Raw genomic sequence first — 23,407 nt, forward strand, 5'->3', positions numbered from 1 at the left:
ATGCTGAATTTGTTTGACTGATTTGGTTATTTTCTAGACTCTGCAACTGGCAGGTCCAGCTCCAGGTACCAGTAAAGGAAGCAGGCGCTTGGGGAGGCCAATACAAAGAGGCAGCACTCCATCTTGTATTGGGGCGGCACCTCTGGGTATCCGGCGGGAATTCGGCAGTGGGTCCCCTCAGTCCCTGTCTTCCTCTTTGAGCTGCTGCCGAAATGCCACTGAAGAGGAAAAGAGGGAGTAAAGGACCCGCCGCCGAAGGAAAGAAGCGGTGCAAGTGAGCTGCACTGAAGTGCCGCCAATCTTTTTTTTTTTTTTCCCCCGCTTGGGGTGGCAGAAAAGCTGGAGCAGCCATGGCAACTGTCATGGACTTTAAATCTCAATTTCTAAAGAGCACACATTCTTAAAAAAGCAATTATCCATTTTTATTTTGTTTACATTGCACTGAAAATTTACATCATACTTTTACAAATCCTTTTTTTTCATAAAAATATACTTCTTTACAAAAGTGTATGCATTAATATAAGAGGAGTAGCCAGTTGCAGAAGAAACATTTTTAAACGAGATCTCAAATGTACTAACTTTAAGATTAATGAATGAATCATAGTTATTGCAGTCATCTGAATAAACAAGAATAAATAACAACTGATGATAGAAAATAGAAAACAGCATCCTTTCAGTAGAATACAGTTTTTGACAGAATTGTGTGAATTTTCAAAACAAAGTGTTGTAAAATGGTTTATAAGAAATTCATCAAACATTATAGAAATCCAAGCAGCAATCGTGGGTACAATGATTTTTGGTAGGCACTCTCTATTACAGTAATAAAAAGTTCAGATTTTTCACAGAATTATTAATGCCTGAAAGGGACAGTAACAGATAATTCACACTGGCAAACATACAGCATGTATGAGTCTAAAATTATTTCATGCTATAAAAGGAAGACAATGACCTACAACAAATAAATTACTGGGGTTATCTCTGGATAATTCTGTTATGCAATAACTGTAAAACTAAAGATCCCATTCCATTGTTTGAGAATGAAATGGTTCTGCAATTTTTAAAATCTGGGTGGTGGTATTTGAATCATCTGATGGATTACTCCTAATAAAACCATGGCTTTATTTTTTAAAAACCACATCTTTCTATTGAATTGCTGCAATATATCCAGTTTTGAATAATTATTTTTAGGGGTTGCTTTCCCCACAATATTAACTTGTACACCAAAACAAAGCATTTTCAAATTCTGATTAGGCAAGGTCTGTGGGCCAGATCCAAAGCCCACTTGAAGTCAATGGAAATCCTTCTATTAACTTCAATGGTTTTTGAATCATGCTCAGTGTGAGCTTTTTAACAAAATGTAGTAGTAGTAAAATAATACTGATAACGTGATACAGTGTAGACAACAGTGGTATGGACTGAGGTGTGGAGCTTTATGTTCTTCATATACCAACTTGATTTCTAGTGTTACTGTAAACCGTAATTTTCTAAACTGAAAACTTCAAAAAGGTTAAATTTCTGATGTCTGTAAAAACAGTGTAAAAAGGTCACTCTTCCAAGTGATCTTCAACAGTAAGAAACATTGCTGCATGACAAAACTCAGTTCATATGGTGCATCCTCACATCATTCATTGTAAAACTGATGTCTAGTAGCAAAGGTCCACAGCAAGAAAATACATAGAAGCAGAACTTTCCCTGTCACCAGCTGCATGTGTTGCTAATGGGAAGAGAGGAAACAAATGTGGAATGTGAAAAACGAAGCAAGATATGAATCAGGAAATTACATTATGAAATGAGAACTGAAAATTTGACACATTCTTTCTTGTGTGGCATAAAAGTAATAAATGGTATGTGAAGGTTTAAGCGTATTAAATACTGTCATTATGTTAGAATATTCACAGGTATGAGAAAAATAAAGGTTTGCTAAATAGTGATGTATGACTGAAAGGAGGGTAGAGTTCAAATTTATGAAAATGATGTAGCTCATGACTGTTAAAGAGAAGTCAGTGACCTATTGTCTCCTGTAAGCATAGCTCTTATTTTCTACCCTATATCTTTTTTTAAACCCAGTCCCTCTATTATAGTTTATAAAGCACAGAAGTACTGATAGTGGATGCTCCTCCAATATATGCAAATACGTTTTATGTTTTAGAATAATCTCCTTTTTTAAAAAAGCAAATAAACTGTGAGTAAGCACTCATGGAGTGCAGCAGATTTTCTGTAAAACTCTCCACGGTAAACATGAAGGACAATTCTGTTCCAGTTTATGAAAAAAAAAAAACAACCCAACACTCTTGTCTATCATCCTCAGGAAAAGGTGATCCAGTAAGTCCTGAAAAGTGTGCTTTAAGTTTTTTATCAGTGAACTATATGTGCACTGTGTTGTGTTTCAATTTCCAGACTTCTGAAGACAAAGGATTACCACATTATACCATTGTGCAGACAGTGTTCAAGTTGGGATCAAATCGTACAGCTTTTCCTTCTACAGACTTTGCATTTGTGTCATACATGGGGTTTTCAAAAGCAGCTTGTCCATTGTTATTTTCATGAACAGAGCATCCTGTATACTGTGTTTTAGGTGCAGTCCTGTTGAAGAAGAAAAAGCACAATGTATTCACAACTGCAGTTTTCTGTGGTGATGGGTGTATTATAAGAACCTCAACAGAATGAACAAATTTCAATTACTAATGTAGAAGCTAAATATTAAATGTTGGAAGCATTCTTTTGCTGTCAAGGATTGCCATATGTGTTACAATATTATTAAAACACCGCTTATGAGAATGTTAATTTTAAAGTATCAAATATGTAATGATGCCAGGAAAAAAATGTCAGTAATACTCTAAACTTGGACCACAATCCCAGAAAAACTGAATATTTCTACTAAAATTTGTGGTATTGTTTCAGAAATAACACCACATGAAAATGAATGAGAGGATTCTCTTAGGGTTATTGTTTCTATCCGGCTGTTTGCAAACTCAGTAAAAATACAAAAGTCTTTCTATCTGGAAGGATTTCTTTATGACTGGATGGATTAGAAATATAAATGAAAGCTTAAATTATTCAGAAATTTATGGCTCATCTATATCACAAGTATAAAGGAGTCAGGGAAACTAATATCACTAAAAGTTGCAGTGTGCCCATAACCAAGTTAAACCAGACAGTTCAAGGCTTTAAAGTCCAGCTTTTAAGGAATGTTTAGGTCCTGTGTATACTACAATTTTTTTCATGTCCTGTAGGACCATGTTACAATAGCAGGCCCACAGACAAGTGCTGGTATGGTGTTCCACCACTTAGTGCCTCCTGTTGCCCCTCACTACCATAGTGCAGGATTATTTCGACTATGAGAAAACAAGATTTACAAATAAAATTAAGGAATGATTCTCAGAAACATAAACAACACTATCAGTGAGCCTAGGATAAGAGTGAATCTCTGAGCAGATGTGGTACTATCGTTAGATAATTGTAGATGAATTACTAATTTCTAATGTGGAATCAATTTCCATAATAAAACCTCTCACTGACATAGGAGTATTACATATACTTGGAAGCTAATAAACTGTGTGGGGGTTAAGATAAATTACATAAGAAATATGATTCACAATCTTGTGCATGTCAAAACAAAATATTGGCAGTCTGCAATAAGGACACATCAACCCTGTTTATGGCATTATTCCCCAGATGCCAAAAATTTAAACTACCCTTGCTCCTCTCATAAAGATAATAATTTATAACAAAAATTTAAATAGGTGGGAGTGAAAGTACAGCACTTTACAATAACCTTACCTATCAAACAGTATGGCAGACCTAAAATGAGGGTAGACTATTTTCTATGCAGATTTTTTGCAAAGGAATTCCCAGGGCACTTCTTAATTTACCTTTTCTAACATATTAAAGTTTAAGGTCACTGAATAGCTTCAAATACATGACAATACAAAGACTCTATATTCAATTTACACTTACCTTTGTTTATAAAGGTAAAACCCAAAACCTGCAAATATAAGGGCAAAGAAAGGCACAAGGATTGCAATGGCCACAGAACTACTATTTGTACCATGTGGTTGATTAGAAGAATTCAAACCTTCAGACATGTTAAGACCTAAAAAGATAAAAACATAACATCTCTCTATTATCTCACATCTCACGATTATCACTCCCAGATCCTTACAATATCACGGAAAGTGTGTACTTGTGGAAAAATTAAAATCATGTTTTGTTTTGCGTGAGGACCTACAGTACTAAATATTAACTAAATAGCTCCTGGAGGGTACTATTTTCCATCTGCATCTGGTGAGCAAAACTCATTTTTTTCCCTTTATGATGGAAGGATCTCCTCACTATGATTCATGCCTTTCTCACCTTGAACTTAGATTGCTGTTATGTACCCTTTATGATGTGACACACTGAGGGCACTTGGAGGCCAAATTTAGCGCAGAATGCTGCATCCTGCTTAACAGGTGAAGTTTTATGTCAGGAGCAAACTACACCAGTGCTCTGGAACCTGCACTTGCTTCTCTTAAATTTACAGATGCAATTCCAGGTGTTGGTATTAACGTATGAAGACATAAATGGCTTAGACTATGTTATTTCAATATCATTATTCAAACACAATTTATTTGTTAGGTTCTGGAAAATTTGGCACTTGAGCAGATAGAAAGCACAATAAAAAAAAAAGATAACAGAGTTTACCAAAGGAATAGCAGTAATTGGAGGAAGGCAAAATCACCTCAAGAGACAACATGGAAATTCATCCTGTTGACTTCATTATACACATTTATTTATATATAAAAATGAAAGCAGTAGGTGAGAGGCAAAGAGTAGAGAGCAAATACTGATAGAAAGTAAGAACAAGGCTCTCCTGCAGAGAATAGAAATAAGGTAACTGTTAAAGTCCCTATGGTGCTATGTTCATATCTCCTTTTCCATGAATAAAGAAGGGATTACTAATTCAGTTTAGTAAGTAAATTATAGGCTTCAAACTAGAGATGTTAAGAAACAGATTAATTAGTTCAGGTTTATTCAGTGCTTTGAAGTTGTTAAGCAACACATAGATGCTAAATATGATTAGATATCTCAACTAATAGATTAATTACAGGAAAATGTGACTTTTATGAAAGTGTTGGCTGGAAAGAGAATAAGCACTGAATTCAACATCTGAAAGAAAACTGTTTATGAACAATAGGGAAATGGATAGGAAATCTGGTTTGGGATAGGAAGTTTTCCTGAAACACTAGAGGGCTCAAAAAATCTTACACAAATTTCACATCTCTTTGAGTGAAATTTTTACAAGAATGTTTTATATTAAATACAGAGGTATAATTTAAAATTATTTTCTTATCAGTCATGATAAAGCTATTTTTGAAGAATGTTAAGCCCCCATCATGATTCTGTTTATTAATCATATACTGAAATGAATTATATTCCTAAATGAATAATCTTGTTATTGCTTTTAGGCAATGAAATCAATTTTGTAAGGGAATCAATTAAAAAAAAACTTTTTAAAGAGTTCCAACAAAGAATATATTGCAGGAATACAAACCTTTGAAAACAAAAGAAAGAAAGACAACACACAATTTTTATAAGAAACCACCAAAAACATCTTGTCAAGACATTGTGGATTTTACTCTTTGATTGATTACCCCCAAATATTTTGAAGAAGATGATTTAGGGAAATCAAATTATTTGCATCATCTTCTCATAAACATATTCTGTAAATATTCCATTTAAAGTACTCAAATTACCAAATGCAATGGGAGCCAAATTCAGTCTCCAAGCATTGCTCTTTAGAATGATTTAGAGCAGTGAAAAGAGAAAACAAGACTGTCTAACATATCACACATTAATAAATCCTCCCACCACAACTGAGATGTTAAAGAATGTTCTTGTTTTTATTTGGACAATAAGAGTGAGAAATACATTGTCCTAAAAAACCAGAAGAATGTGTTTTTGCCTCCAGATAAAATGATCATATCTGAAGAGCACAAGGCTATTTAATTAGGTGTTATAATCCTCAAAGAAACAAATTCCTCTTGTAAATCTGTTATATTGGTCTAAGTGGAACCCCACTGCTTGAGAAACCTTAAGAATATTCCAGCTTTTGTGTGAGCAGAAATATTAGTCTTCAAGAGGCAGGATCAGATAATTTAGAGTTTACCATTTCTTGTTATCTAATTTTTTTTCTTGTTTTATTTGCTTAAGCATGCAGAAAACAGTAAGATATTTTTAGAAATATTCGATACTGGAAAAAGCAAATAGTGATCAGGTAGTTTGACGTGCAATTGAATCTACAGGACAAATAAAGATGTCCATCCAATTTTCTCTTTAGGGGGAAAAAAACTCCTATCAACTTCAATAGAAGTTTTGCCTGTGTAAAATAGCACAAGGACTTCAGTTTTTGGCCAACAGTATTTAAGAGGTTGAGTGTTCTAGCAAGTATTCACTATAAAAGCTGTATTAATATATAGCACTGACATACATATACATATTCTGAAGTATTTACTCTTTATATGAGGATAAGCATATAGAACATAATACCTGTTATGTAAGCATTCTTAGAGAAATATATTAGAAAACAACCAAAATGAACCACTTGCCACAACAGAGTATTATGCCTCCCAATTTAACTTTCCTGGTGAACAAAACACCTTTTCTTTAGCATAGCTTTAGAAATGATTCTAGGATACGAACCTCACTATACTCCACACACACACCAGTACTGAAATATAGGTTCATGATAACCCTTTATATGCAATCATTTAATAAAAGCAATGCATAATAAAACTCAGTATGAAACAAAACTGAACTAGTTTGACATTAAAATTAACTGAGTACCTAATCTTTGAAGTCCAAATTGTCCATAATCTTTACCCTGGATAAATCCTTGAAAAACATATGTAGCTCCATCAGGTTCAGCAGAAACCTGCAAACAGGAAACACACAGAATCTCGGAATTAAATTGGGAAAACTTGGTTAGAAATGTGAGAGGTGATTATAATCAGGTTGGAAATGAAGTGCCTAAGCCAGTCAGTATTCCCCCACAGATACCCTTGTTGTGGAGGGATATGGATGCGCTGAGCATGGGGGTCAGGCAGGGGTACTAAAGGGACACTGTCAGGCTTAAAAGCCACACTACTTTTGGAATTCTTTTTAATCTACCTTTGGTACTTGTAACAGCTAGGCTACTCTTACTGAAAGAGATTAGAGAAAAAAAGTTCTCTTTTTTAGTTTGCTTACTTTGTATATTTGACAGTATTTTGTGTATAGTCGGTCTGCTCCTCTTGTCTGTAATGGATTGTTTCACAGCAAAATGGGAGAGAAATCCCTTTTCAAAATTAGTCAAATGTAATTGTAAAACTCTGAAACTTGCAGGAGGACTCAGGGCCAGATATGTTAATACCTGACACTATTTTTTGATTGACTAGATTTCAAGTAGATTCTCGATAACTCCTGAAATTACCATCTCTGAAGGCCTCTCAAAGACTATTAGCATTTTGATATTTTGGGGGAAAAGCACTGCAACACCTAAAAGGCAGATGCTACCATGAATGCAAAAGTTAAGACAATGAAAGCCACTCTTTCAAAGGTAGAGAGGAAGGGATAAAAAATGCCCTACATTCAACTACCAATAACCCTCTTTTGGTCAGTAATCAGTACTCATTGGACTGCATCATTAAATAGCCATAGCAGAGCATATCTATAGTATGAACACAGGAAATCTGCAAGCTTCAGAAATACAATAAGAAATATTTTTGTCAGGCATTTTGTTCTCATGCATCAAGTAGTATTAAAGAGTATTCACAGGATAAGTGAACAATTTAACAATGTATTTCAGATTTCAAGAGATACTGTCTTCTTACACCAATCTATCTGCATCCATACTAGTGAGAATGTACTTTTAATATACCAGTATAGTTAAAGCAGTTCAACTTCTGTGTTTAGACAAGCCCTTAGGATCTTTGGAAAATCCCAGCCATTTGAATGTCAATACTTCTAGAAATGTCACCAAAGCACTAGCTAATCAGCTCCTCAACTTCTCCACCATCACACCAAGAATTATTACTCTCAGATTTGATATTTTGCTTCTAGAAATAAATCAAGCAACATAATTGTGCCCACTGCAGAGAGAGAGATTACACAGAAGTAGACATTAAAGTGGAAACATTGATTTTAGCTTGATAAAAGCATCTTGCTATGATATTACACTCTAAGAATGAGAAAAGTTCTCAATGTACAGGAAAAACATCAAAATAGAAATGAAAGTAGTGCTTCCTTTTCAGTGTTTACCACTTTATGAAATACTCATGCCCACAAAGAAGAGGCTGAAAATCACTGTTTAGTGATAACCACATTTTTCCTAAATAGTCCTGCCTCATCTGCAATCGTACAATGATATTTTTCATTTTATTAAATAAATTAGGAATTACCAACCAACTTTCATTTGATAAGTTTCTATATTCTTCTGGCCTAATATACAGACATTATTTTGTATTAAAAACACTCTCTCTCTGTCTTGCAGAAAAATACTCACAAAACCATCCATAGCCCATTTTTCCTCTTTCATCTTGCTCACAGAAGTATGAGATGGCGCTTTAATAAGATATATATGGAGCATCAGTCGAGCTTCCTGACTTTTATACACCCCTGTAGAATATAAAAAAATAGGTGCTTTTTGTTAGTTAAGTGGCAGATAATTGCAATTTTTTAAAATAGTCTAAGACTCCGTAAAGAGGGCAAACCTGTGGAGCTGGTCAGAACATTTTTTTCAACAAAATTTTGTTTCGGACTAATATGCTGTTTTGTTGAACCTGAAATGTTTGGCAGAGATGTACCAGTTTCACAAAACTTTTGCAAAAAGCTTTTTGTGTCCAAGGAAGGGTGAAACTCCATAGCTACGTGGTTAGTATACCAGCCTGGGATGTAGGAAACTTCCCTGCTCTGCCTGATTGGAGGGGATCTTGAATGAAAAAAAATGCTCTGAATCAGGCAGAGCAGGCCCTTGAACATGGATTGTCTCCTACATCCCAGGTTACAGAATGACAGAGAAACATCCACACTTCTGTTTTCGCAAATTCTATGTTAAAGGTTTTGTTTTTGTTCCAAAATGAAACAAAAACTATTTTTGAAACCTTGACAGTTGCTGTGAAATGGAAGTGTTGTTCTTTGGTCAGCTCTACAAAACAGCGACTTCATCCAATGGAAAGACTTGGGTATGATCTGTTTTACATTGGAGGCAGAACAGATCATTTTCATACCTGTAGAAGAAATGTTCAGAACCCTGATTATATTTTATGCATAGTAAAGAGCTTGGATGAAAATAAAATCTAACAATATAATCACTGGTCCAATCTACCTTTACAAACCTGATGATGAAGCAGAGACACCACAGAAATAGTGTGCAAAACATGATTTTGTACACTGAATATTGGTGTCAAACTAAATATTTTGCTGATAATGTTCCCATTTGTCATTCTGCATGTGACTTTTTCATTATCCTTCATAACTTATGTTAAATAAGTAGCTATTCAAGTATGTTTGAAAAATACCAGCACCGTTAAAACTACTAGACCTTATATAATAATACAGCCTCATTTTCAGAGGTGCTGAGCACCCACAACTCCAACTAAAGCCAATGGGAGATGTTGGCGCTCAGCACCTCTGAAAATTAGACCCATATATGGCTCTTGCTTTGAATTCTTCAGCTTTCTTTAGAAAACAGAAAATCCAAAGGAAAATTTTTCCCAAGATATTTAAAATCCTGAGGACACAAGAGGCGTACACTTTACATCTTATATCAGGTTACAGTAGTGATATAATATGCACTCAAACCACCTATATTAATGACATTCAGACACTGATTGTAAAAAATCTATTGTCAATGTTCTAAAAAGACTCGATGACCTTTCGAGGTCCCTTCCAGTTCTAGGAGATAGGTATATCTCCAATTATAAAAGGAGGAAATAAGTGTTAGGTATGGAAAACAAAGCAAAACATTGACAAGGTAGTCAGTGAACAGAAGCCAAATTTAAATTATTGTTCAGAAGTTTAACTCTTAGTAACCTGGTCACTATAGGACTAATGCTCCTCTCTCCCCTGCACTGTGATGTAAAGATGCATCAAACATGCACAAATAGGCTAAACAGTATGTAAGGAAAGAAAAGACACCTACACTGGATTTTCTCTCCAACACAAGCTCCTCTGAGTTAACAGTGTATATTTGGTTCTCTCCTGGAGTTTCGGAAGCACAGCAAAGGAGTACCCATTCTAGACAGCATGTTCCCTGAGAAAACTTGAGCATTTTAAAAATGAAAACACAAAGGAAATCATACTGCTCAAAGCCAAAGTTCACTTTTGCTCCATGGTTTCTATGTATTACCCCTCTCTTGAGCCAGTCGTGTTGCCAGTATCAGATGTGTGTGTCCAGCTGTAAGTCATGTAGAGCAACAGAAGCTCCATTTGGATTTCTCAAGATATACAGGGTTGGCAATAAGATTTCCTGTGGACTTTGGAACTTGTATGCTTAGCAGGCCACACACCCTGTTGATAATAATCTCCCCATCTTTTTCAGTGTTGGAACCCTTAATTTCCTTCTTTAAATTCTTAGTTGTGGACTACAGTTGGCATGTGCAACTGTGTGGCTTTATTCCTTTGCACTGGCTACCCAGACTGCAGGCAGGAGCAGAGAAGGAGAGCAACAGCAACCTCTGTGAAGCTACTACATTCGCTCTGCTGCTCAAGTGGGTAGAATGTGTGTGTTTGTGTAGCACTGGGTTAGTGGGGAAGGGGCTGGCTCTCCAGGGAGGAGAACTACTGGGATTTTCAGATGATTAAACTGAGTAGGGAGGTGTCTGCTGTATTTTCTGAGAAGGGCGCCTGATGATCCATTGTATGTGTTGGGCTGGAGATGGGAGGTATGATGGGCTAAGGCTACTGGTACTGTGTGGAGTGAGGAGAAGGCTTGAGTACCAGAGGAATAAAGGACAGGAAACATGAACGTGCCACATGGGCTGCATGGGGAGTTCTATGGTGCACGGTAAGAGGGAGGGAGGTGGATAAGGGGGAGGGAGGTGGCTCCATGCTGGGCCTACAGGACCTTCCTGAACATCCTGTGTCAGAGATTTCTGCCTCCCTTTCAACTGTTAGCACAAAAATGTACCTGATGGGGCATTTAACTGCAATGACATTCCTAAAAGCAGCCAGCTGCCACTATATGTGTGAGTGAATTTAGGAGAGAAAACATCTGCCTGGAGACAGACCACAAAGGCCCTGCTAAGGACAGCCCAGATGTGCATGGCAATCGCAAACCCACTAGGGGAAACTGAGAGAGGTTTAAGGCACACTATGCTTGTAATATATGCGCATATGTGCAAACTGGCAAAGTATTAAATAAAGTTTGCTGGAAGTTGATAGAGAGTTTCAGATCACATTCAAAGGGTTACTGCTAATTAATTTTCACTGGGTCAGCATTTCACTTTGATAATTAACACAAAGTATTATCAGCATACAATTATAATTAATATGAAGGTAGCACAAGCTCAAATGTTGCCAGATCTCTCCTCTCACTGCCAAATAATGACTGCAATCAGGAATATATTAAAAGCTGAAATTAAACTGACAGATTTGAACAGTATGAATAAATTATCTTCCCTAATAAATTCCTTGGACTATTTTTCTGGAAAACTCTAATGAGGTGTAGGGAGCACATACAGGTTCTACCAAAGAATGGGAAGGAAAATGCTCCATAGAGACAACCACCGCTGTTCTCTGCTAATTTACACTGGTAGATTGACAGGCACTCCTTGCTCAAAGGCTGAGACAGCTGGCAACTGATTCCCTAAGGGATAAGACAGTGCTTGAACTGGGCCAGTATAATAATTAATTCAATTGTGGCATTTTGCCCAGCTGAACCTGCCCCTTGGGTTCTTCTCTAACTCGTTAAGGTAGTATCTAGGGTAGCCTCAGCAGAGAGCTAGTGAGATGCTTCAGCTCTGTCTGGGAGGGGAAGATGTATACTAAAATCATGTGGTGTGGAGGAACAACGGACAGAGAGAAATGGAGATCTGAGGAAATAAAGTTAAGAGGGCAGGTGAGGGGAAAATGCTCATGAGATGGAATGTAGTGCAGGAGAAGAGGGAAGGAAGATAAAACACTGTGGAAAGAACAAAAAACTGGGGCACCTGGGAAAAGATAGCTCCAAAAGAAAGTGAAGGAGCTGAGGATAACCAGAAACATGGGTAGAACAAAGCAATTTGTGGGGAGTTGAATATGGGATAAACTAGAACATGGGGGTCTTGAAAAAGGAAGGCCAAAATCCTAGAGCGCTAGACTTGGCCTCAGGAGAAAGAGACTCAAAATCAGTTCAGTCACACACTTCATGTCTGACATTGAGAAAGTCATTTAACATCCTCAGTATCTCAGTTTGCCATCTGTAAAATGGGGATAATACTTTTCCTCACAAGGGGTTGTATATGATCCATTACTAATGTGAGGTGCTCAGATAGTATAGTGATGGGGGCCAAACTGGTATCTAGATAGATAAAAATGAATTAAAAAAATAAATGGGGGACTTGCAAAAGCTTGTTTCTATATAAATGAGGGAAGATCAGGTTATTGAGGCCGGGAAGAGACTGAATTTTTCAAGCTTCTTGTGACAATGCATGGAGAGAAGATGTCTTTGTAACTACAAACTAGGTATGCAATAATGTGCCCATTTCTGCACGTTCAACCATATGCCTATTTAAAAAAAAATAAAAATCAGGCCTTTTCATATTGGGCCAGGCCAGTTTTCCTATTAATTTTAAAAGAGAAAAATAAAACACTTGACATTCATCGCCTTTGACATATGCTGCCTGTGCTTCTTCCTCAGTACTGGGGAAGGGAAACAGAGCTGATCCTCCACAATATTTTGAGGGGTATTTCTAATGGAGGTAGAAGTACTCAGTGGGAAGAGTTCAGTGGGAAGGTCAGACAGTGGACACAAGGCAGCCTCCATTAGCAGGTGATGGAGTCTCATCTCCCTATCCTTCTTAGTCCAGGGCTTGAAATCTCAATAGATTTGACAACAGTCCTTGATGTAACCCTCCCAAAGGCACCTGGAATGAGGGTCCCTTATCAACACAGACTTCTTGCAGCTGGTGCAAGGCTTAAACCTTGGAGATCAAGGCATGTTCCAGTACTGGGAGCTGGCACCCAGAACAAGTGGGAACTCACAATCTAAGCACACTAAGTAAAATAACAAATAAAACTTACTTTGCAGATCTAACTAACCATTGATGAGAATACCCTGAAAGGGAGAACTTGCAAAGCAAGCCAACACACTCTGACAACTGATCATGGGTGGTAAGAAGGAACTGAGTAGGGTCGGGGTCAGCTCTGTCCTTTATATCAACACACAGCAGCATGAGACAGCACAGAGCACATACATTACCCTGAAGGCTACCATAAGGGAAAAACCTCTGACCCTGGGACACTGGGTGTGCACACTCCCAAAGGGGAATGAACATCATTCAAAGAAGAATTGTAATATAAGTCAATATTCTGTTATAACTTAGAGTGCTAGGGTATTTTTGGTAGTATTTTATTGTAAAAAGTGTAAATATTTTGTACAAAATTATGAGGATCAGAAGTGAAAATAAGAAATTTTAATGAGCTTTTATGATGCGGTACCTGAAAGTAGCAGTTCCATATTGCTATTAGTGAGTGTAGCATTTACTCTCCCCGATGATGCATTGAAACTGTTCACTGTCAAAGTCATGGGCTGTTTCTTGCCTTTATAATTGTAAGATCCTTTCCATATATAATTTTGGGCAAATACATCATCAGGAACTGTAGAGATATGAAACACATATTAATGGGATTGCAATATTTAGAGTATACAAAATCACAGATCTCCAACCAAATGTGTGACAAAACATGAACATTTTCATTTCTCTTCCCTCTGATTTTATATCTTACTTGAGCCACTGGCTATGATTATTAGTCTAAATCCTCTCACAGAAGGCACTAAAACCGGCATAATCACCGATAAAGTAAACATGCATGTGGATGGTATGCAGTAATAATGATACCTCAGAACCCATCCACATGTAAAACTCCACTTGAGCTAATAATGGACACAAGTTGTAATACAAAATTAACTGCACAAAGTATAAATTTAATGGCTGTATCTAAAAGACCAAATTTCACTCAGTACCAAGGTTTTCCATTCCAGCATACACAGAGATCATGTAGCTAGTATTAAATGTGTGTGCATGAATCTCATTCTTTAAATACTAAAAATCATTTGACGCATATTCAAATGATACTGAACCTGGTAACAATGTCTCTTTTTATCAGGTCACATTGAAATTACAAAGATGGATATAGGAACCAAACTCTTACTCTTAATGGGAAATTTATTAAGAAGATTTGTCTTATCACTAAATGCTCAAACAAAACCAATGTAAGTTTTATCAAGAGCAAAAAAAGTCACATCCTATGCACAAAATACTGAAGAGATCCTGGAGGAAAGAGGAAATGAATCGCTCTGATTTATATCTATACTAATGAGCCTTTCATATGCACCCAACTGTAAAATGGCTCATTTTCAGTAAACATATTTACATACCAACATAACACTCAAACACAGAAAATGATTTAGTAGCTTCATTTGGTTCTCTGCAGACATTCCCATAAAGCTTACCACGGTGAAAATATCCTTTATTCATTATAAGCTGGAGTACTTTATGATGGCTCAAGACACTCACCAACTCAGATTAATCAGATTCAATATTCAGCAAAGGAGGCCAGTGTCATTATCTCCACTTTACAGATGGGAAAAGAGAGGCACAGATAGGTCCAGTGACTTGCCAAGGTCACTGAGCAGGCCAGTGGCAGAGCTGGGAAGAGAACCCAGGTCTCTTTATTCCCAGTGCAGTGCTCTGTCCAGCAAGAAACACTTCAGGATATTTAATACACATAAGAAGCAATACAAGGAAAAATAAGCAAAGTTCCATTAGAGTTAAGTACCCACTGATACTGGAGACAGAAGATAAATGGGAAGCTGAATTACAAATCTAATGGTCAGAAGATAGGGAAGAAATCTGGCAGAATATCAGAGAGTCATTCAACATAAGCAGATTTTACGGGAAACCAAAGACTACATAAATCTGTAGCTAATGTCATGAATACTGGAGTCACCACTAACTAGCAGCAAGTATGCCCTATGTAATTTTTCTTGCCACAAAACACACAAATATTGGTACTATATGCAAAGGTCTTTTCACAGTACTCACTACGAAGATCTGCCCTCTGCAAATACACATCCACATATATATGCTGGAATTAGTAGATTAATTAAATCCTCTAGCAATATCAAAGAATGGACGTTGATGTTTCTAATAGTAGCCAAACATGTAATGTCCTTATTTATCAAATGGAACATAATTTTTTTATGCCAAAAGGTGTTAATGGCTCCCAGAAAGCATGCTTTTGATATCTAGACTGTCATGACACCATTAAAGCTAGCCAGTAGCCATGCAAAATGGAAAAAGCAATTATGATCCTTTATGGAGTAAGATAGGCGAAAGAACAGAAGCCACTGGCCAAGGCACTGGGTTTCACGGGAAGATCTGAGCAATAACTAACTCAGAGAGAATAAGAGGAGTTTCCCTGGATGCTGATTGTGAATGCAGGGGCTTTGGAACTGACTGATTGCAGCTGTGTTTGTCTGTGTAGATGTCAAAGGCAGAAAGAAATAAGAAAGGCAGAAAATCAGTTGTGTGTCGGAAGAGAGAGATCCTTGGAGCACAGGACTGGCTGGAAAGGCACGATTTGAATTGTGAACAAGGAAACTCCCCATTGGTACTTGGTCTTACTGTGTTAAGAGAAACAGGACTTTGTGCACATGCTTTGTAAAATAAACAGGACTGCACCAAAGAAATAACGGACTCATACAATTATTTTCTCCTTCTACTGGAAACAACCTGGAAACTTTGGTGAAACCTACTGGGCAAAGGGGCAAAACATCTCTAACGTATTCGCAATGTTTTAAAAAGACCAGAGCTTCAGATAAATGACAAATGTACATAATATGTGAAACTGAAAAGTACTGATAATGCTGTTGGACTTGAAACTATATATTTAAATACTAAATCTTACATTAACATCAAGATTACAAATTAAGGCTCCAACCCTGACGTGAGCTGTGCTAGTGTGGACTCCTATGCCAGAGAGCAAGCAATGCAACTCTAAATGTGCTCAGGGGTCCATGCTAGCAGATGTTGACTCTATATCTGGGTCTAAAATAATAAAAAATAAAGAAATTCAAAAGTTAAGGTTCTAATCATGGAGCCAACATTTACAGTTCGGTGTCTAAAGAGAGAGATATAAATCTGTAGTTAGGTACCTCAATACTCATTTAAGAGTGCTGATTCAGTTGTTCATATATCTGCTTTTTAGGTGCTCAAATTGAGTGGTTTTCTGGATTGGACCTTTATGCATGCACACAGATTTAGACTTATATCCTTTACTTAGAAGAGTAGTTACACTGAAGTGAATAAATGTTTACAGGATCTGGGACTTGGATTCTAAAGTTAAAGCACCAAGGTTTAATTTGCAAAGTGGGCCCAATATTAGTAACTTGAGTATTTTCACATAACAACTTGTTTGTCAGATGAGGCCTGCATAGCAAACTACTGTAATTTGGAAAACTTCAGGTATTATGCTCATGAATGTGGGTACGTTTGAAGTCCACATTGCAGTATATATTTTACAGTAAAGGGGAAAAATGTGAGGAATGTTTGACTCCAACCACTCAAGTATTCCAGATCAGCCACAGTTTGACTGTATATATGTTATCAAATCCCAATCCACGTCGGTTAAATTTCAGCCAGTACTGGTTGAAGTTGTTTGCACACCAGGTACACCAGTCCACATAGTCCCACCAAGCCAGTTCCAGGACATCTTTAGCAAGAAGTGAGTAGGAGTATTTTTTGTTTTGTTTTGTTTTTGTTAACCATCACCTTCTAAGCAAACCAGCACCAGTTGGTTCATTCCTATCCTGTCAACTCCTTTGTGAAGCTAACCCTGAAGAGGCAGCAAAGAATCCTGTGGCACCTTATAGACTAACAGACGTTTTGGAGCATGAGCTTTCGTGGGTGAATACCCACTTCCTCAGATGCATGACATGCATCTGAGGAAGTGGGTATTCACCCACGAAAGCTCATGCTCCAAAACGTCTGTTAGTCTATAAGGTGCCACAGGATTCTTTGCTGCTTTTACAGATCCAGACTAACACGGCTACCCTCTGATACTTAACCCTGAAGAATTGCTCAGCTCTTCATTAGAGTCCAGTAAAGTAAACTACTTTCTGGACAAAATAGTACATTTTTCCAAAAGAAACTTCAGATAAAGGAGAGTTTTGTTAAGCTTTACAATGTCTTTATGTCCCATGTTCTCTAACAAAGGTCCTCAGATCTTACATATTTATCAGCTTTACATTATACTGAAAAAATATGGACATGCAAATATGGACATATGTGATATATAAGAACAAATTTCTTATTTTAACATAACTGTCTTTATCATTGCTAAATCTGCAAACAGAATACAAATATGTCTTTCAGTACAGAGTGAGACATCATGACAGAGGGACTTGTTACACTGAAAGAGAAATCACATATGCTTTCTTCATTTGTTTTGAAAGTAAATAAACAAACAACATTTTAATAGGGTAAATTACAAAAGCCGGCAATGAACAGTTCTACAGCTACTTGAATTTCTGTATTAGATTTGTACTGATTTATTTCAAATACAGAGACACAAATGAAACAACATTCTTTGAAGTTTACTTTACTGATTCTATGGATGAGCTAGTGTACACCAACCAATCTGACTGCTGAAGTCAGTGGGACTTTGCAGATGCACAGAGGTTGGGGTTAGCTAATCTTAAATCAGACTCAGTGCTTAAGATTTATAGTTTCATAGAATTTAATGCCAAAATGAACCATTAGATCACCTAGTCTCACCTCTTGTATATTCCAGGACATTACATTTCACCAGATTACCCCTGCATTGATCTAAGAATTTGTGTTTGGCTAAAGCATGTTCCAGAAAGGCATGCAGATTTGAAGACATCAAAAAATGGGGAATCCACCACTTCCTCCAGGACAGTTTGTTCCAATGGTTAATCACTCTCACTTGTTAAAGAATTGTGACACTTCTAATTTGAATTTATGTGGCTTCAAGTTTCCAGTAATTGGGTCTCATTATGCCTTTTTTGGCTTGATTAAAGAGCCCTTTAGTACTGGTATTTTCAACTTGTGAAGGTACAGCTACACTGCAATAAAGTCACCTATCTTCTTTTTGATAAGCTAAACAGATAGGAACTTCCTCTCTTTGATAAAAATAGACTCCAAATGTCCATGAACTAAACCCACATGCTAAAAAATCATGAGTAAAATACAAGAGAGGATGGTTAAGAGCAACCAAACTATATTCAATATTTAGAGAAGTAAATAGCAAGCTATCACCATGGACTTTTGAAAACACATGGTGTCATAAGTGCACTTATCAACTACTTTGATGTCTGTGCACTATTGAGAGATTGAAGAATGGTTACTGAAGAGCTTTGTTTAGCATAAATCAATTTAAGGATCAATAGTTACCTGCCAAGAGTTAGATTCAGCCACAGTCCTTTGCCTGTGAAATCATTTATGCCAGTACCAAATGAGTTTGAAACAGTGCTATTTGTTTGGTATCATTTTCAACCACTGCACTGACGCATGAGGTACGAGGCAAAGAGTATTGGGCCATTGGAATAAAGCCAAGGTACTCACCACTTAGTTTAGGACTCGGTGTTCCCAAAGCTGGTCTAGGGTCTTTCACTAATATTTTTGATCCAGCTGTTAGAAAGAACAACAAAAAGATGGACAACAAGTAATTTTCTGAAGACATTCAGTGGGACATGTGCTCTTAAATCACTCAGGCTTTTAAAATTCTATTAATTCCTTAGCAGACTTAAAGGGGCTGGGATGTACATTTATATCACCAAAGAGGAAAAAAAACAGACATACACCTCTACCCCGATATAATGTGACCCAATATAACGTGGGTTTGCATACAACATGGTAAAGCTCTGACACGCTGCTCTGAGCAGCGTGTTAAGAGTGTCGGACCAGACCAGGACTGAGGGGTTTGACAAGGGGCAAAGAGTCTCAGTGGTGGTCAGGGGCTCCCCCCACCAGGGCCTGGGGGGCAGGAGCTGTGGGAGGGCACTTTTGGGGGCCCTGCAGTCCCAGGGGAGGGAGCTTGGGGGAAGGGATTCCCACCCACACACTCTCCAGCAGTGGCAGAAGCGGAGCAGCCCGGCCCCAGCCCACTGCACTCCGCCAGCTCCCAGCCGCAGTGCTCCGCTTCCTGCCGCAGGTGAGTACAGAGGGGCGTCATTTCCCAACCTCCCTGCACTCACCGACAGCAAGAAGCGGAGTGCCACGACTGGGAGGTGGCAGAGTGGACTGGGCTGGGGCCACGTCGCTCCGCTTCCCGCCGCCGGTGAGTGCAGTGGGTGTCCTTTCCCCAACCTCCCCACACTCACCGGTGACAGGAAGCGGAGCATCCCAGCCACAGCCAGTTCCACTCCGCCAGCTCGCAGCCGTGGCACTCCGCTTCCCACCGCTGGTCAATGCAGGACCTTTCCCCAGACGCCCTCCAGCGACATGGCTGGGGCCAGGGCAAGGAAAGCAGAGCAGGCTGGGGTTGCATCGCTACGCTTCCCGCTGCAGGTGAGTGCAGGGGGGTATCCTTTCCCTAACTTCCCCGCACTCACTGACGGCAGAAAGCGGAGCACAGTGGCTGGGAGCTGGCAGGGTGGAGTGGACTGGGGCTGGGCTGCTCCGCTTCCCACCGCTGCTGGTGAGTGCCTGTCAGGGGGCGGGGAGGGGTGTATAGGGGTTGGAGCAGTCAGGGGACAGAGGAGTTGGGTAGAGGTGGGATCCTGAGGGTAATCAGAGATGGGAGTCTCTGGAGGGGGTGGTCAGGGAACAAGGAACGGGGAGGGGCAAAGCAAGTTTGATATAACACGGTCTCACCTATAAAACGGTGAGATTTTTTGTCTCCCAAGGACCGCATTATATTGGGGTAGAGGTGTACATCAGAGGATGTTCAGAGATCTTCAACAGACAAACAGGATGTATTTGCATAATACAATTTAAAATTCGATATAGGGACTAATCAGATTCCTTGAATTAGTCAATTTGAATTATCCCCTTCTAACTTGAACCTGATTCATGCTAACTGTCTTTTAGGTGATGGCACTGCCCAAAATTCTGGTTTTCTGGAATAAAGCGTTGAATCCATTGTATTGGAAGCAGACCTTCTGTACAATGGACACATGGATCTTTATTACTGAGATTCCTTTTATATCTTTGATCTTCCTTAGACAGATGAAAGGGATTCAATTTTTGTTCCCTTTAAGTCAATGATTCAGTCATTTTTGAAAAAAGCTATTTTCATTTCCATCGGGGAGGAACAAGAGAACATAGTGCTTTTCTTCTAACTACTTCCCCCTGTGGGAGGAACATGGCTTTTCATCTTTCTCTCTGTAATAAGTAAAATCAGAAAGGTTCCTCAGGGTATGCTATATTTCATTCGAATAAGAGTTAATAATTTTGAAGACATTGCTCCCTCTTCTCATCTTCCTGTAATACTGAAGAGAGAGAAGTGAGAAGCTTATTTTTAACCACTTTTGACCCATTACTTTGTTTTAAAATTGCCAAGATTTGAAAAAAAAATCAATCAAATGTTCCAGGTGAAAGCAAAGAAGCAAGAAGATAAACTGTCAATGTTTCATCTCCTGCCTTTTAAAGATATTGAAGTTGTTAGTGCACCTCCCTTACATCCTCTGATGAGGAGTGGCTTATTGTTTAGGGGCACAGATTCTGGTTTGCTGTGTAAACAGGGGTGCCATTCTGATTTTTTAAGTTCAGGTACTCCACCCCTATTACCTTATTCTGTATAAAAGTGTAGATAAAAGAAGCTGGGAGGACACAGAATCCTATCCCCGCAAACTGGAGAGAGGACATGGCTGCTAGAAAGATTATTGCCTTTAATATCACCTGTATTCCTTTCTGCCACCTTATGCAGAGCTGTGATTCAGTGGATCCACAGAATGTGTATCCCCAAGGACCATGTCCCTCCCAATATTAGAGACAACCAAGCACTCCCACAGAGAAAGATGGCATTGAGCTTCTCTCTGTAGTGAACCCTAATTCTAACCCTAACCCAGCCGCAGCAGGAAGTAAAAACAGCTACTGTTGTTTATTTTGAAAGTAGCAGAAGAAATTTCTTGGAACAAATTCCAGTTACCCTGAAGGGTCCCTTAATTACAAAGGAAAGTATCAACACATTTCAAATATGGGTAGAGGTATTCAATTCAGTACCCTGAAGTAAAACAATAGAAACAATAGAAAAGAAGAACGCACCAAGGTTACAAGGAGGTTTCTTTCACACAAAGGTAATATTAACACCACACTTTATCAGGAATACCTTGATAATATTTTCTATTAAGGAGCTCAGTGAAAATTGGAATTTCCATCCTTTGGGAAACTGTGATATTTCAACAGATCAGGACAAAAAGTTGAAATATTAAAAATATTCATAGAACAAAAAGTTCAGAAATTTTTAATTTTGACATTGCAAAATATTATATTTTGGATTTGTTGATCAAAACAAAACATTTAAATAGTCTCAATTTGAAATGTTTAATTTCAGTGTGTGGTACTGACCCGAATCACTTAGTTTTGAGTTTGATCAATATTAAACTACTTTTCCCTGTGATGGCATATTGTCTCGTGGGAACTGCAATTTGGGTATATAATGCCACCTTTCTCCCCTATGGTCAGGCTCCCTGATCAGACTACTTCTTCCATGATACATCCATATCCATGTCCCTTTCATGATGTGCTACACTGCTCGACTGGAGGGAAGACTGCACCTGAACAACACAAAAGGGATGTAATCTGGCTGCAGCTGGCCAGCCAATGGAGCTGGTTCCTACATTAATTCCTCTTGGTATAAGGAAGCAAGATAGGATGGGCAGATTTCACTATGCTACAGAATTTCTTTATTATGCTTTGTAAATATCAAAGAATTAGAGGGTTTGGTCTTCAACTTCAATTGCTCTTCATGCCACCACTTAAATTCTGAATTTAAATGCAGGCTAAATTTTCATTTGCATTTCTCAATATGCCATCTTTTTCTTCTTATATGGAAAGCACATGCTCCCAAACATTGTCCAGTACTTGTACAGTAAGTTTTATAACCCCAGAAAACCCAACATCAGCTCTGCATATCAGTGAGTTCTGCAGTTTTGGAAGGCACATACTTATGGTAATATCAACTGAAGTGAAAGTGGATCCTCTAGGCTTGCATGTCTGGAGTTCTAATTGATATAACATGTACACAAGCCTATTGTACAATCCATATGTCTTGTATATGGATATAGGGTACAATTTTCAAAACAGCCCAAGTGACTCAGGAGTCTGAATCCCATTTTCAAAAAGGACTTAGGGACCTAAGTCTTAATGAAAATCACTAGGATATATGTGCTACGTCAGGTGGGTGCTTTTGAATACTTTACCCACAAATATATAATGCTTTTATATGAAATATAGAAAAAGACAAAGTAATATACAGATTTTAAAAACATGTATTTATGAGATATATTGTTACTAAATAGCAAGTAAGGGAAAATTTAAAGTTTAATATTTGAAAGTCAGAGGGAGGGATGTGGGGAGCAGAAGAGGTTACCTTCACAAACTGGAACTTTTCCAGTCCATGTGCCATCAGATCTACAGACTCTGTGTTCTGATCCTCCTGCTAGGAAGAAGCCTGACTGACAGGTATAAATCAATGTATAACCAAGTGAAGGAAGATCCATTCCAGCCACATTAGCGTGAACTGGAGTCTCTGGTTGTTTACAGCTGTGTGCTACGAAGAAACTGTACGTTACTTTTTGGTTGAAATAGTAAAAATATTTCAGAAAAAAACAGCCTCAAACATTTTGACAGTTAGTTAATTAAACAAAATGTATTAGCAATAATTACTTATATGTATATGTTCTGTCTCATCTGAGAGCTCACTAAGCACTTCACAGTTTTATAAACTCTGGGCCCAATCCTGTAAGCATATTCATGAGGCTGACCTTTAATCCTGTGTGACAGCCCATTGAGTTTGAGATTCTACCTTTGCAGATTTTCTGGAAGGCCCAAACACCATATATATGTATTGATTGCCTTACACAGCAGTAACAGTCAGCTACCCATTGCATGAATTGTAACAATTGCTTAATACAAAGCAGCAACTAAATAAGAGTTTAGAACAGGAAATGAAGAAAAATGGTTACTAACCTGTTTCGTAATTGTTGTTCTGTGAGATGTGT

General features: G+C 38.0%; 1 protein-coding gene across 5 annotated transcripts in view; it reads right to left on the minus strand.

Moving 5' to 3' along the window:
- Nucleotides 1-422: 422 nt before the first annotated feature.
- Nucleotides 423-23,407, minus strand: part of CSMD3 (CUB and Sushi multiple domains 3) — a 1,232,975-nt gene continuing 1,209,990 nt past the window's right edge. For 3 of the 5 annotated variants that reach the window (XM_030553724.1, XM_030553722.1, XM_030553725.1), the window contains 8 exons: nt 22,777-22,956; nt 18,807-18,872; nt 13,657-13,815; nt 8,522-8,634; nt 6,826-6,913; nt 3,958-4,093; nt 2,430-2,583; nt 423-1,714 (listed from right to left, as the gene is read on the minus strand). In XM_030553724.1, coding sequence (XP_030409584.1) covers nt 1,622-1,714; nt 2,430-2,583; nt 3,958-4,093; nt 6,826-6,913; nt 8,522-8,634; nt 13,657-13,815; nt 18,807-18,872; nt 22,777-22,956 — 989 coding nt within the window. In that variant the 3' untranslated portion in view covers nt 423-1,621. Of the gene's footprint in view, nt 2,584-3,957; nt 4,094-6,825; nt 6,914-8,521; nt 8,635-13,656; nt 13,816-18,806; nt 18,873-22,776; nt 22,957-23,407 lie in introns of all 5 variants that reach the window. The other 2 variants (XM_030553727.1, XM_030553726.1) reach the window with 1 other exon arrangement.

This window comes from Gopherus evgoodei, chromosome 2 (assembly GCF_007399415.2).
Source record: "Gopherus evgoodei ecotype Sinaloan lineage chromosome 2, rGopEvg1_v1.p, whole genome shotgun sequence".
In the NCBI taxonomy this organism is placed as follows: Eukaryota; Metazoa; Chordata; order Testudines; family Testudinidae; genus Gopherus; species Gopherus evgoodei.